General features: G+C 36.5%; 2 protein-coding genes across 7 annotated transcripts; one reads left to right on the forward strand and one right to left on the reverse strand.

Annotated features, from left to right (window-relative positions):
- Positions 1-1,556: 1,556 nt before the first annotated feature.
- guca1aa (guanylate cyclase activator 1Aa) lies at positions 1,557-6,069 on the forward strand. The gene is made up of 4 exons (XM_079454923.1): positions 1,557-2,081; positions 4,039-4,188; positions 4,293-4,386; positions 4,497-6,069. Exons 1-4 carry the CDS (start codon positions 1,884-1,886, stop codon positions 4,622-4,624), a joined length of 570 nt encoding a protein of 189 aa, XP_079311049.1. The 5' UTR covers positions 1,557-1,883; the 3' UTR covers positions 4,625-6,069.
- Positions 4,998-14,120, reverse strand: orc5 (origin recognition complex, subunit 5). Of its 6 annotated transcripts, none has more exons than XM_079454918.1 (15): positions 14,052-14,120; positions 13,534-13,651; positions 12,828-12,920; positions 12,312-12,497; positions 10,383-10,457; positions 10,018-10,129; positions 9,238-9,368; positions 8,837-8,885; positions 8,522-8,612; positions 8,359-8,408; positions 7,641-7,753; positions 7,472-7,519; positions 7,260-7,370; positions 6,767-6,879; positions 4,998-6,675 (listed from the first exon to the last, which is right to left on the reverse strand). In XM_079454918.1, the coding sequence occupies exons 2-15, from the start codon at positions 13,633-13,635 to the stop codon at positions 6,630-6,632; spliced, it is 1,320 nt and encodes a 439-aa protein (XP_079311044.1). In that variant the 5' UTR covers positions 13,636-13,651; positions 14,052-14,120; the 3' UTR covers positions 4,998-6,629. The 6 variants fall into 6 exon arrangements, with proteins under 6 accessions (XP_079311044.1, XP_079311045.1, XP_079311043.1 ...); XM_079454919.1 differs by having other exon boundaries at positions 13,534-13,638; positions 14,052-14,116; XM_079454917.1 differs by having other exon boundaries at positions 13,534-13,656; positions 14,052-14,114.
- Positions 14,121-14,169: the final 49 nt, after the last annotated feature.

Consider the following 14,169-nt stretch of genomic DNA (forward strand, 5'->3'; position numbering starts at 1 on the left):
GGTTAGGACGCAGTCTCCTTATGCTGGTACACTTTACAACAGTGTTTGTAAGCTTTGTATCCCACTCTGTGAACTGTTTTGTTGGAGTGTTCAAGTGGACATCAATCTTTGCCAGATACACATTGGCACTGTTTGAATCCATTCATAGGTGCTTGGATCGGTGGAACAGAAGACGCAGAAGGGAAGCTATTAAGATGGTCTCCAGCAGTGACACCGAGTCATGGTGAAGAAGTCCACTGTTTTACCACACCTGTTGAATTGCGATTCCAACCACACCTGTGTTTTAGGTCCAACACAGCAATGTTCTTGATGTCGTTCTGGTAACTTGCAAATTGTATTTAGTTTTGCCTCACAATCAGGCTTCTGTCGAAAGAAACACGTTTAACAATGTGAAAAAATGATATATCGTGAGGAAAGCCTTTAATGGCTTTAATTTCAAATAGTTACATAGATGTCTTTGAAGTGATCACAATGGATACTATGCCACTATATCCAAGATAGCAAATTACTTTGAAACGTTTTGGAACGTTTTGTTGCTTATGGATTTGCCAGACTATTTAATGAGTGCAACTAATATGAGATTATCTGTATTAAATGGTTTTATTATTATTTTATTCAAATATGAGTAGATCTTTTTAAGTCGGTACTTCGTCATGTGGCACCTTTGTATTTTGTTCGTCATAATTTCATTCCGTCTATCCTGACGGGAATAGACAACAGTACATTTCGTTGCTGTCGGACTGAAATCTTGTATCTCCAAAACTTACACTTAGAAGAAATCGCTGTGTTGTTAAAGTAGAAAAGGCTCTTTTTAATAATTTTTATTGGTTAAATAGTAATGATTTATTAAAAAAATAATTAAAATTTGTAGAGCAAAACCTTCTAGGATAGACGGATTTCTAAAATTTTCTACATTTAATATTTTCTGTCTGTTGATTTTGAGAAGTTGATAACTTGATTTTTTTTATACTTTCTTGTGACTTTTCCATCTGCATTCCATTCAACCTCCATATAGACGCATTTAATTCCTGTTATAAAACTGTGATAAAACTATTAGAAGTGTCTACTGACCAGTGTGTTATATATCTGTGGTATGTCATATTTGACAATCAAAGTGTATCGATGTAAAATATGTCAGTTTGTGAATGCTTTGAAATTGAAACCTTTTTATTTTTATATTCATTATATAATTTTCCTTCCATATTGTGTTTGATCCTTTAACGCCAAAATAGTGGAAAGGTATTATGTGTTGTATCTGCTGAAACTCATGTCACCATAGCACCATATTACAATGGCTGAAACAATTTCAAATAAACATTTGCAAAACACATAATTTGCATGTTTTCACTATGCAACACTTGACCTAGTTTAGGGTAAACACACACACACTAATAAATGTATAGCTTGAATAAACTAGGTTGCTTTGGATAGAAACGTCTCTTAAATTCATAAATGTATGTGAATACGGGACTAAATTAAGAAATGTACATTTCAAGAATACATTTTGATACATGCATTATTGTCCTTTATAAGAGAGTTTGCAAGTCATCACCAGAGGAGGGGTTGTCAGCATGTCCCCAATCTCACCATGGACATTCCAGCCACCTTAAGCTGAGCTTTCAGGTGGATTAGTCTCAGTTAATATCAATAAGGTGGAGTTTATTGGCCATGTCTGATCCCGGGTAGGTACAAAAGCCGCCGAGGGGTGCTCACCTCTTCCCGAGGTCTAAGTCTTGTGTGCCTGTGAGAAGCTAAACTTTTGCTTGCACAGCACACCTGTTGGGCTTCTAGATCCAGAGCATTGCTATATCAAGAATCTCTTGGTATAGACGAAATATCCAGCTCTCCAAAACAATCAGTCCACATTCTTGAGTGGTTGAGCAATGGGGAATACTAACGGCAGCACCGTGGACGACCTGCAGGCCGTTGAAATGCATCTTTGGTATAAGAAGTTCATGACTGAGTGTCCGTCTGGTCAGCTAACACTGCATGAGTTTAAGCAGTTCTTTGGTCTCAGAGGTCTGGATCTGGAGGCTAATGCGTATATTGAGCAAATGTTTCGCACCTTCGACATGAACAAGGTGAGTGATGAATATCTAAAAAATAAGCTTGGATGTACTATAGTGTTCTCAAACCAACTTTAAACTGGCTGTGCAGGTGTATTTTTCGATGCAAAACACTGATTTTCATTGCATTCGGTTGCATCATATCAGACTGATACCCATAATTTAGACTTCACAGACTAAGAACTGTCAGTTTGAGAGAGAGAAAAGTTGGCTTTGGTCTAAAAGTGTACCATATACTTCCAGCTTTTCAGAATTTATTTAGTGCATTATTGGCTTCTAAATTGATAACGCGCTTGATATTTCACTTTTTCAATATTATTAGTGAAACCCAAGTGTTTATTTAGGTTTTTAGTGTACAGTTTTGCATATCGGTTAACTGTCAGATCAGGTGAGTGCATACTCTCGTGTTGTCTGGATCTATATGTATGCTATTTATGTCACTTCATGTCGGCTTTCATTTACAATGACTCATATTAATACAATAATAATGAGCTTATCAATGACACTTACATGTACAGACTGTTTATGTAAGATCATCTTGTGGAAATAGATCTGATCTTTTGGACATGCCGTAACGAATATAACATTTTAGGACTTTTTTGCATTAAAATCGCATGTTGATACAATTATTTCGGCATTTACCAGTATGATTTCTAATATGTGACCCTGCATGCGGAAACCCAGTCATTTTTATACATATTTTTTACTGTTTTCTACATAAAATATTCTACGTAATTTAAAGAGCTTTCTGTGATAATCTATTAATATATCTATCGATAGAATCTTTATATCTAGAATGAATGATTGAAAACAAACTTTGATGCTCATTGTCTACATTTTTATACTTTAGCCTGGTTTTCACAGACTGGGCCACATATACTTGTAACATGAAAAAAGAACTCCATAGACTCCCAAATCGACAATAGTCCTTGACCTTGTCCCTGAGCCTGACCAGACAGGTGAAACAGGTGATATTTTCAGGAGGGTGTATTGACCTGAGGATTATATCTGTGACATGTGGCTGTGTCTCTCTCTCTCTCTTGTTTGTAATCCTCCAGAGGGCACCCTCATCATCCTAATCTTGATCCCCCATAAATCATCTAAACGTGCAGAGCCTCTTAGGATAGTCTTTCTGTTGTGGAACTGACAACATCAAAAACAAATAGTTAATGTAGGACATATATTATGAAAGGGATTTAATTCTGATTAGTTCTGGAATTTTGATTGTTTGATACATTTTTAACAGTCATTATTTAAACGACGATTAAAAAACCTATTTTTAAGATTTGTTACAAAATATTCACATTTTAGAGGGGGACAGGTTTATTTCTAACCATATAAAATATACAGTATGTCTTCAGACAATCCATCGGTTCATTATCTAATCAATTTAAAGGCGAATTTCCCCCAAAAACAAAGACTTCTCAAAATATCTTCTTTTGTGTTCCACTGAAGAAAGTTATATACAGATTTTTAATGATGACAGAATGTTTAGTTTTGGGTGAACTATGCCTTTAATCACAGTTTGTAGATTATATAACATGACTAGACCTCTATCAACTATTTAAAAAATAGATATAAAAAATAGTGCCGAGTTCTCTGGTGGATCTCTCTTTGGAATTATGGGTAGTGTAGTTTTCCACAGCAAATAAGTGCTAACCACTTTTGACTCTGCAGTACTGTCTTATTCCCTATCATTGACTTGATTTCTCTATGGACCAAAGAATTTCATTTTAATTATATTTAGATATGGTCCTAAATACCATAAAAACCAGACAGCTATATGTTATAACCACATTTTCATATATCCACTGTGTACAACATTGTATGAACCATAGTAAGTGACATGGCATAGCAGAAAGATGGCAATTTAAACACCATTGGTAAGCTCAATGGAAGCTTGTCCATATTTTTTCGTAATTGAATAATAAGTTCTTAATAATATTACTCAAAGGAATTTGCTTGTTTGCAGGACGGTTATATTGACTTCATGGAGTATGTAGCGGCTCTCAGTCTAGTAATGAGAGGCAAAATGGAGCACAAACTAAGGTGGTATTTCCGACTTTATGATGTGGATGGCAACGGCTGCATTGATAGACATGAGCTGCTAAATATCATAAAGGTAAGACAGATCAATTTTTCAAAAGTGAATGACAATGGCACGGAACACAGAAGGTATGTATGTTACCCATCACAAACATATCATTCCTTTGTTTTTTTATATAGGCCATCCGCGCCATCAATGGAAGTGAGGCTCAGGATTTGAGCGCTGAGGAGTTTACAAATCGAGTGTTCGACAGAATTGACATCAATGGAGACGGTGAGTTAAACCTTGTTTTATACGACATTTTAGCCTCTAAGAACATAAACAAGCTGAAGCTTCTCTTTAATAATGACTCATTGTTGTGAGACATTATCTCATGTTAACAGGGGAGCTGTCACTGGAAGAGTTTGTAGCAGGCGCTCGCAGTGATGAAGACTTTATGGAGGTGATGATGAAGAGTTTAGACCTTTCACACATAGTGGCCATGATCCATAACAGGAGACACAGCATATAAAATGTTGGCTTTGCATGTCACTTCGTGTTCTCTTTTAGGCCGTTTTAGGCTTTTGAGTCTCTGACATGCGCTTGGTTATCATACTTATGTGAGTTATCTGAAGACAAATTATTAGAAAATGTAAAAAAAGTACAAAGATTTATAAATACAAGGAGAGAGCTACAGCAGTGAAGAGATTAAATTGACATTAATTTTTAATTCACATCTAAACCAATTGTTTCCCAAAAGGCACAGAGAGGGGCATCATGGAAGAGTCAGTTTTTGATGTGGGCAACTCATTCATAATGTATATTTTCTGGCACTTGTACAAACTATATGAAAATAAATCTTTTGAATTGTTTTTCTTTAAGTAGAAATTTACAAAAGACTGACTAAGAAGTTAGTGAAGACATTTATTAATGATTCATTATTGCATTGCACTACAGAATTATTCTTTCTCTTTATTCTTGCCATTTTAAAGCACATTTAATATAGCTTTTTTAACTGAGTTTTTAAAGTACAAACATTCTGTAGCACTTTACAAAAAGGTTGTATTTGTTAACATTAGTAAATGCATGAACTTACATGAACTAACAATAAGCAATATCGTTTTCAGCATGTATTGATCTTTATTAATGTTACTTAATGTCAATATAATTATTTATGTTAGTAACAGTTACAACATTTGATTTAAAAAATAAAATTAATAAATGGTATGTTTTGCTCGGGGATCAAATACTTATTTTACTGAGTGAAATGCAAATCAATTTATAACCTATAAAAAACATTCCCCTGAATTTTTCTCTATCAGTTTAGATAAACCTACCATGAAAATGATAGACCCTTCATTTCTTTGTAAGCAGGCAAACTTACAAAATCAGCAGGTGATCAAATAATTATTTCACCTCACTGTAAAGACGGTCAAACATAAAATAGTTGGGGAACAATTTACAATGAGGTTCTAGATAATTTCTTTCCAACATTTATTTGGGTTATTAGTCATTTATAACAATGAACAATAGTAAAGTTATGTCAGTGGTAAAGTTTTTTCTTGTAATTAGCCTCATAGAACATACAAATAAAAGTAATACATACAAAAAACTCAATGAAAAGTAATTATTTATTGTCCGTGTTAACAATGAAATAAGTCTAAATTGCTAAAAATAGTTTTCAATAAAATATATCAAACTTCCGAAAATATAATGTCACCCACCTTAATACAAAGTGAAAAATGTTTTTCAAAGCCATGTGCATATTTACATGGATTGTATATTTAACATTTCCACCTACAAGTTATTCTCACTGTATGAGTGCAAAAGTGGTTTGTTGTGCTCTTGCAAAGCTTCCAACAGTTTCTTTGACGACATAGACACATTATAAAGGTGCCTTCTGATGTACTGCAAAGCTGCTTGGCAATTAACCGGTTTAGTATTTGTGCAATAAAAATGACACCAATTTTACCCTCCTCCAACCCCCTGTCTTTGTTTCCGATTACGTCATTCTATGAGAATACATGAGTCACAGTATGTTGTCTTTTAACTATGGTCTGCTCAGTTTCCATGACAACAGCAATCTATTACCATAGAGACCTTGTGAGTCAGACGCTGCTCGCACCAGCTGGCTTTGAAAAGCTGAATAAAGAGACTGTAACGCCAAATAAATATATATTAAAAACAACTACATTTCAATCACTTACATTCCGGAGAACAAAAAATTCATTTCTACAAATGTGTTTAATTCCTGTTTAGGCTTTGTTTCTGCCACTGCGAGGGTAATTATAAATGGAATTTTCAATGTAGATGCAACTGTGACGGTTTAACAGTGATGTCATGCTTTTCGTCAAGCCATTATCGGCAAAACTGACACAATCAACACATGAGAAGCAGTGAACACAGTTTCAATCATTTGCTACAATTGTATTTTCCTTATAAAAGGGAAGAAGATGAAGAGCTTATTTCTTCTGCTGTCATTCAAATAATCCTAAATGCTTAGTCCAATTAGATGTCAGTTTAATTCCAAAACAGGCTCATAGGAAGTCATAAAGATATTTCACCACATCGAAGTTTACAGTTCTATAAGGAAGAAAACACAAATCATTAAATTTTGTTATGATCAAGTTGTTAAACGAATCAAACAGTCGGAACATCACACACTCACACATACCTGGAAATGGCGAGAACGAAGTCCATTGACACTGCACATTTGAATTTGGGTGCGTCCAGCTGGTCATCATGTCCAATCTGTGTGAGAAGCTGCAGAGTCACCAAAGACATGATCTGCAACAAGCCCAACAAACATATAAACATTTGAAATAAAACCAATTTATTAAAAACAACACTGATTTGTTGTACTGCATAGAAATAATTATCATTTTACAGCAGAATAACAATTTCTCATAGATTTTCTGCTTTTCTATTACTGAAAATACAGAAACATTTATCATTCTTATTAATCAAAGAAAATTAATTACAAAGCTTTGACCCTTATAAATCATTTATGAAGCAAATAAAAATGATTACATGCCTTGTTTAGCCTCCCATAATGCGTATAAATCACATATTACACTACCCAGGCTAAATAACATTGATGGCACAAATTGATCGCATATCAAGCATAATTATTTTGCCGAACTTCATTATTTGATCAAATAAAGGACCTGCGAGAAGATACTGGCAGTAGGTGCAACTCTGCTATCAACCACGCTGTAGAATATAGCCAACAGTCTGTCAAGTGGAAAAGGCTTCGGTCCCAACAGATGGTTACTAGTCTGCAGGAAAGAGACAATAATGGTGAATTCAGAGGAGACTGAATTAATAAACCAGCAGGAGGAGAAACCATAAACAGTGAAGGACAGAAGCAACCACAAACCTTCTCGTGTTTCTTCAAGAAATTTGTCTTCTTTATTTTCCCATGACACTGTGACAAAAATAAATAAACACTCTTCATCTTTATGATTTACTACGATCAAGAATCATTCATTTGTAATAAATTGAGACGTCATGTATGGATCGGAAAGAGAGGTCAGGGCGCTACAAACCTTAAGAAAGAAGCGTCTGTCTGTGCGTGCAGGGTTAAAAGATGCCAGGTACGCAGCGATTAGCAGAAACTTGGAATAATATGGCAGCTCTATGTGAGCATGAGCTGATAAACCTACAACAGGAGGAAGACTTCTCATTGGCTGATACAAAAGGAACAAACCTATTCACAACAGAAGTGCCCCAAGTCAAAGGAGCCTACTTGTCTAGAAATCACCTACATATATTATAGCTTCCCTGTCAACAAGCCTCAAAGTCTATAAGTGTGTATTCTAATGCTTGGATATAGATTTGGACCCACCCTATATGCAAGTGTATGTGCTTTTGCTTTTACCTGCTTAAACATCCAGAAAAGTAAAAGCACACCTCTTTCAGCAAGAGTTATGCAACAATACAGTTTAGTACTCAGGATAAGGGGTTTGTTCAAATCTCTAACTCAAAGTATAACCAGTAATTACAGTGATGCTTCCCTTAGCACACCCCACAAACTAATAATGCATGAAATCACTGTGAGGCATGACTCAGGAGGGCAACCCATTAGCTAATGTGTGGTGAGAGGGCAGATATAAGTAGAAGTCCTGGCACTCTGTCCTGGAAAAAGATTTGGAACCGGTTTATTCATCATATCCTGGCAATGCTACTCAACTCCAGCAGATGGCCTGCGAGTGTGCGACCTTCCCGTCTGATCGTGCAGACGAATGTGTGTGTGTGTGTGTGTACCTCTGGGTGTTGTGGTCTCCTCGTCCATCTGCTGCTCCTTCCATTGCATGCTGATCACAGCAAATAAACACACATTCACACACAATGATTGATGACATTCTGCCCAGGAGGTGCACAGGTGCAGCTGTGAACACTTTATAAGAATCACACATCACAAACAGACCTGGACACCTCTCGGAGGTAAACTGTCTGCATGGCTCTTTGCAGATGGGGCTCAACATTTCTCCATAGCTTGTGAATATCGCTCTCTTTGGCTGAAGAAAAGAAAAAATAATATTATATGTAATATAGGAAATTAATATTTAAAGTGATAGTTCATCCAAAAATGAAAACAGAAATTAATTTTTCAAGATTGTGGTCAGTTTCTGTTGAATTTTTGTCAGAAAGCATGGGATGAGTAAACATGACTCTATATAAATTTTTTGAGTATTACATAAACCAGTTGAATCGAAGGCTGTCTTGAGTTGAAATATTTTACCTTCTCCTTTCTCCAGTGGCTCACAGAACTTGGGAAAATTCAGGGCAGCCTGTTTCAAACAATCACAATCAAGCATTTAGCACAACTACATGCCTTTCCATGGATCTTAAGTGCTACAAGCCAATAACGGACAAAGGCTGTGTTCACACTTGAGCCTAAACGACCAATCATGTTCTTCGTATGTTATGGAAATGACAGGTCTCTGTCATTGGTTAGCTGTGAAAACGGTGCTTGACGTAGACCTTTTCAGAAAAGCTCAACTTTTTTCAACCTCAAAAGACATTTTTGAAAGCAGGGTTTACTCCATTGGATTGTAATGTAAAACAGACGCTAGCAGCTTCAAAAAAAGAAGTCAAGTGTGAACACGGCCTTAGACAGTTTTAGGGCATGCATGATCTCACCAGGTGTCTGAGTTCCCTTAGATCCCTGCACACTGAGAAAAAGACCCCTAGCAGGATGTTGATGTAGGAGGCGTAGAGCTCAGGTGTGTAAGAGGGGTGATGATCCTGAGACAGAATTTGCACAAGCTCCGCTGAGGAACCAAATATGTGTTTTTTACACTATTAGGGGAAACAGTACACGTCTTTATCATAACTAAATAGATTCATATTAAGTTTATAATAGGGATTTATCAATATTATCAAATTCATGGTATCGCAATAACTAAATTGTCTCAATATTATCGTGGTCACATGACTGTATGAAATGATAGGTCTTTAGGGATATCGCTACATCCCTAGTATATAATAATAATTGAATGGCCAATATAGAGATTAATAAAAAACATCTATTAGGCTCTGATCAGAAAAACAAAGTCATTTTGGTCATTTGGCAAAACGTAAACAACACCGGTCCAGAAACACTTGCTGACACAAATGTTCAAATATAAATCATCCAACAGAACTGTGGCGAGCAGGGCAGGACGAGAGCCGTGAGGGAAAGGCGACGAGCGTCAGCTGTCCGTGCACCGGTCTCGCATCTCTCACGGAGGAGCTTGGAAGCATAAAAGGACAAGCGACAGGAGTGTATGACGAGAGAGGACCAGGCCTGTACTTTATGCTCCCAAGCTCCTCCGTGAGAGATGCGAGAACAGTTCACGCACACCTGACATCTGGACCAGTCTTGTTTTCATCCTCAATATGGCCTATACATCCCTTATTGTGACAAATACCCTTGGCTACCTTTATTGTAGTCTGGGAAATGAAAAAGCAGAGGTTCAAAGCAGCCAGTGTTGGGTCGAAACTTCTCCCAGACGACTTGGCTGAGCAGGATAACGGTCACATTATCACTGACCTGTCACACAAAGAAACAATAAGTAATGAAGTTTATGAAATCAAGGAAGTTATATATAGACCGTAGTGCCAGACAACTGTTAAAAGGTAAAATCTCCATTTACAAGAGGATAAAAAGCGTCCTAATACATAAAAGGACAATAAAAAAACATCCTGTCAGATATGGGCCTATTTAAAGGGCAGAGCTTTTAAGCAATCTGATGTAACTCTATTCTTAGTGATGCCGTAAAACATTAGTAAAATTGAATTTGTACCAGTTCCTGTAAGCGCAGGAGAGCAGGAAGCAGGCTGAAATCCATATCTCTCGTGCGTTCAGCTCTATCCAGAATCTACAAAACATTACCAAAGTTTATGTAATGTAACACAAATGCTACATATTAAACAAATCTTTAATTACATCACAGATTCACAGTAAAATAATAATCAGGCCAGGGCTCGACATTAACGCTTGTCAGCAAGTGAATGTTTTGTACGGGCAAGTGGGAGAAAATGTTTCTCGGGACCGGACAAGTAACTTGAAAGAAAAAACTCTCAGAGCTGTACAGTGCGACATATAACTTATGTAGAACAATACAAATAAGTGCATAAGACAGAGCTGCGTGTTTGTGTGACGTGGGTTTGTCATTGTGTATGACAATAATCAATAATCATGTAACTAGATGCAGATGCGGAATCCTATTATTTAAGTATGTCGTCTGGCTGTTCTGCGTGTCTGAATAAATGAGATGCACAGTTTAACATACTACACGAGTGACGAGGATTTTTCTGAATCTGCACTGTATGAGGATATAAAATAGATGAACTTCATCTCCAAAGTAGCTATGAGAAATAATTGAATGAGCATTTTTCTGTTTGAGAGAAGCCTTCGTCAAACATACTAAATCTCAAGTGTCTTCCCGACGACCCATCAAAATAAAAGTCCTGTTAACTTGAACACGAAAAATTTACTGTAGAGTACTATAGTAATCAGGGTACCAGACAATAGATAAAAATCTATTAAGGCTCCTATAGAGAATAAACACAGGCGCCAAAAAATTTTAAGAACCACATAACATACAGTATTCTAACGTACTTTTAGTTATCCTGTTGTATGTACATCTTCCCTCTCATAGGTTTTATTGTTTTTCTTCAAAAGCAAGGCCATGCAGAATCTGCAGACCTTTCATGTTAATTCTGCACTAAAATTTGGGAAAGATCTGCAGAATTCTGTGGAATAGTATCAAATGTTTTTACATTTGTCCACAAATATAATTGTGTGTAAATGTGCTCAAATGTCTTAAAATGATGCCTGCCTATACTGTATATTTTAATGCAGTTGAGAGCAGATTTGGTTCTGCTTATTTAAAAAGAGCCAGAGAAGCTTTATTATTTTGCCAAGACGACTGTTTAAACTCTAAATACACCCGACCAAATTTGTACTCTAAATTAATTGGAACCAACAGAAAAGGGTGCATGTCAAGACCATATTTATATATAATACATACCGGATGAAAGAGTAAATACTTTATTGCTAAGAGTTTAAAGAGTTACACTGGATTTTTTAAAAGTGTGATGCTTCTGTTGGAAACAATTTATAAATTTGAAAAAATTTGCATGTTCGCCAGTGGCGATCTCTGCAAAAATATCACTCCCAAAAACAAATTTGCGGCAGTTTTAGTCGCAGTCTGGAGCCCTGGTAACTGTTATTTGCTATAGAAAATGGCAGCACCCTTATAGTCAATTGATAAACAAAGTATAGTATGCAACAGTGAAGTTCAAAACACTATAGTATCTAGGAATTTTACTTCAATTTACTATAGTACTTTTTTATTTTATAAAGTTAACATACAACCCTGACACTAATAATAATTACTGCTTGCCTTTGTTTTTTTGCAATAACAGAGAGTATAACCAATTCAGCTGGCCACAGTAGACACTAGGTAGAACGCTTAAAGGCCATCTGGACTGATCAGACTCCAAAACAATTGAATAAACACTTCAAATGAAATCCTTGTTTATCTCTGGACAAGTATTTTCTGTACTCAGACAAGTGAATGCCAAATTGGGCCAACCACATGACAATGCTTAATGTCAAGCCCTGCTATAAGGTATCTAATATCAACAGTAAATCCCAAACACAGAAAACAAATTGAACGTGTTTACTTATGATAGAACAGCAACAGTGCACAATAATGAAAACTTACTATAAAGCGTGTCTGGGTAGCAGGTGTCTTTGAGCTCATTTGTTTGTAAAGCCTGACAAAGTCTGACAAAGAGGGACAGCGTGGCAGCGATGCAGCAGCATCTGGACCGAAAAAGGCCAAGAGCACCCGGTGAAACAGGAGCGCAGGAGACACACACTCCACACAGTCTACGAAAGTGTTAGGAAGCTGCACGAAAACACAAACACCACCATAAAACTAGTGTCAGACATGTTAATCCAACTAAGTTTTTTTTATAAGCATGGGTTTTTGCCTACAACCTTGAGGTTATAAACCCAGATGTCTGACTTATGAGCAGCAATACAAACATAAACTGCCATGGGCTAATTTTTATGAATCTGAGACTTTAGAGAGTATATGGAAGAAAACTAGAGAAGTTATATTATGAGGTGATATATTATGAGGTTACAGATCATTAACAATAGCCCCCACCACCTTAAATTACCTTTTGCTATACATTTATAACACAAAAATAAATATTTATTCTCACAATCTTACCTCCAGGTCCTTCATGATAGAGAGCACCACATGACTCTTCCCTGTTGCTCTATGGCCATAAATGAAGATCGATGGATAGCTGTACTGATCTGGCTGTTGGCAGACTAAACATATTATTATCTTGACACGATACAAACACGATTTAAAAAAAATCACAAATTAAATATAAATACAGTGGGACAAAATAGAATGCTTAATAAGAAATTGAGTACTGTTACAATAAAGGGTGGTTTCCCAGACAAGAGATCATCTTAAACCAGGTAAATGCCATATTAAATACGGCTTGAATATCCTAATTTAACTAAGATACTTTACGGAAAATAAAGATTGACTGTGTGCATCTTGAGACAAAACAATCTCATTGATATATTTTAATATATCCAGACACATCTAACATTTCAATTAGTCTGAGACTAGTCTTCAACTGTGTCTGGGAAACCGCCCTTTTATCATAATGCATGAATGTCATTGCAGTTTATTAAACCAAAGTGGCACCTGCAGGCAAAACTTTTCTGTTGCATTTTTTCTCATTTAGCAACTGATGCTTAAGTTGCTTTCAATAGATGTATAAGGTCCTCTCAAAAACAAACAGGTGCCCTCAACCAACAGCTTGTAAATGTACTTTTCTATATTAAAAACCCAACTTTTCTTGAAAGTTGCCTTTATTATTATATATTAAAAAATATAGTTTGTATATATAACTCACCTCTCCCATGAGTGACAGCAGCGTGGTCACCTGTGTCTCTCTGCATGGCAGTCTCTCAGCCAGAGAGCGCAGTTTGTCTTCAGGATAACCAGCACACTGCATTTTCTAAACATATAAGCTGTGCTAGCATATCATAAACAAAACTGTGTTAAATGTGTTGGAATGTTAGCCCGTGGAACACCATTAAAAACTCCCGGCCCGAAACATACTACAAAGAGGAAGTTTAGTGACGCGAATGCTTTATGGGTAAACATCCGGGGGGCCGCATTTGTAATGCAGACTATTAAAACGTTCTGTTTTGTTTAGCATGAGAAGCTAAAAACACATCTTTCCACACAAATAACGTCTCGTACTAACGTTACGTTACCAGACTAACGTACTTCTCAAAACATGATGTTTTTCCATAAAAACTAAACGTGCGACACCTTGTACATCATTCTACATCTTACGTTAACAACAAGTTTCTTATCGCGGTTTATTATTAACTGTTGACGTAGATATCGATGTTCTTTACTCACGCGTGGTTAAGCTTGCCCGATTCGCGCCGCGCGCCGCAACGCAAGTACGTCACGCTCTACGTCACTTCCCGGCATGGTTCTGTGATTTGTAGTTTTTTACTTCCTAAAGCCGAATGCG

Source organism: Barbatula barbatula, assembly GCF_947034865.1.
Source record: "Barbatula barbatula genome assembly, chromosome: 4".
In the NCBI taxonomy this organism is placed as follows: Eukaryota; Metazoa; Chordata; class Actinopteri; order Cypriniformes; family Nemacheilidae; genus Barbatula; species Barbatula barbatula.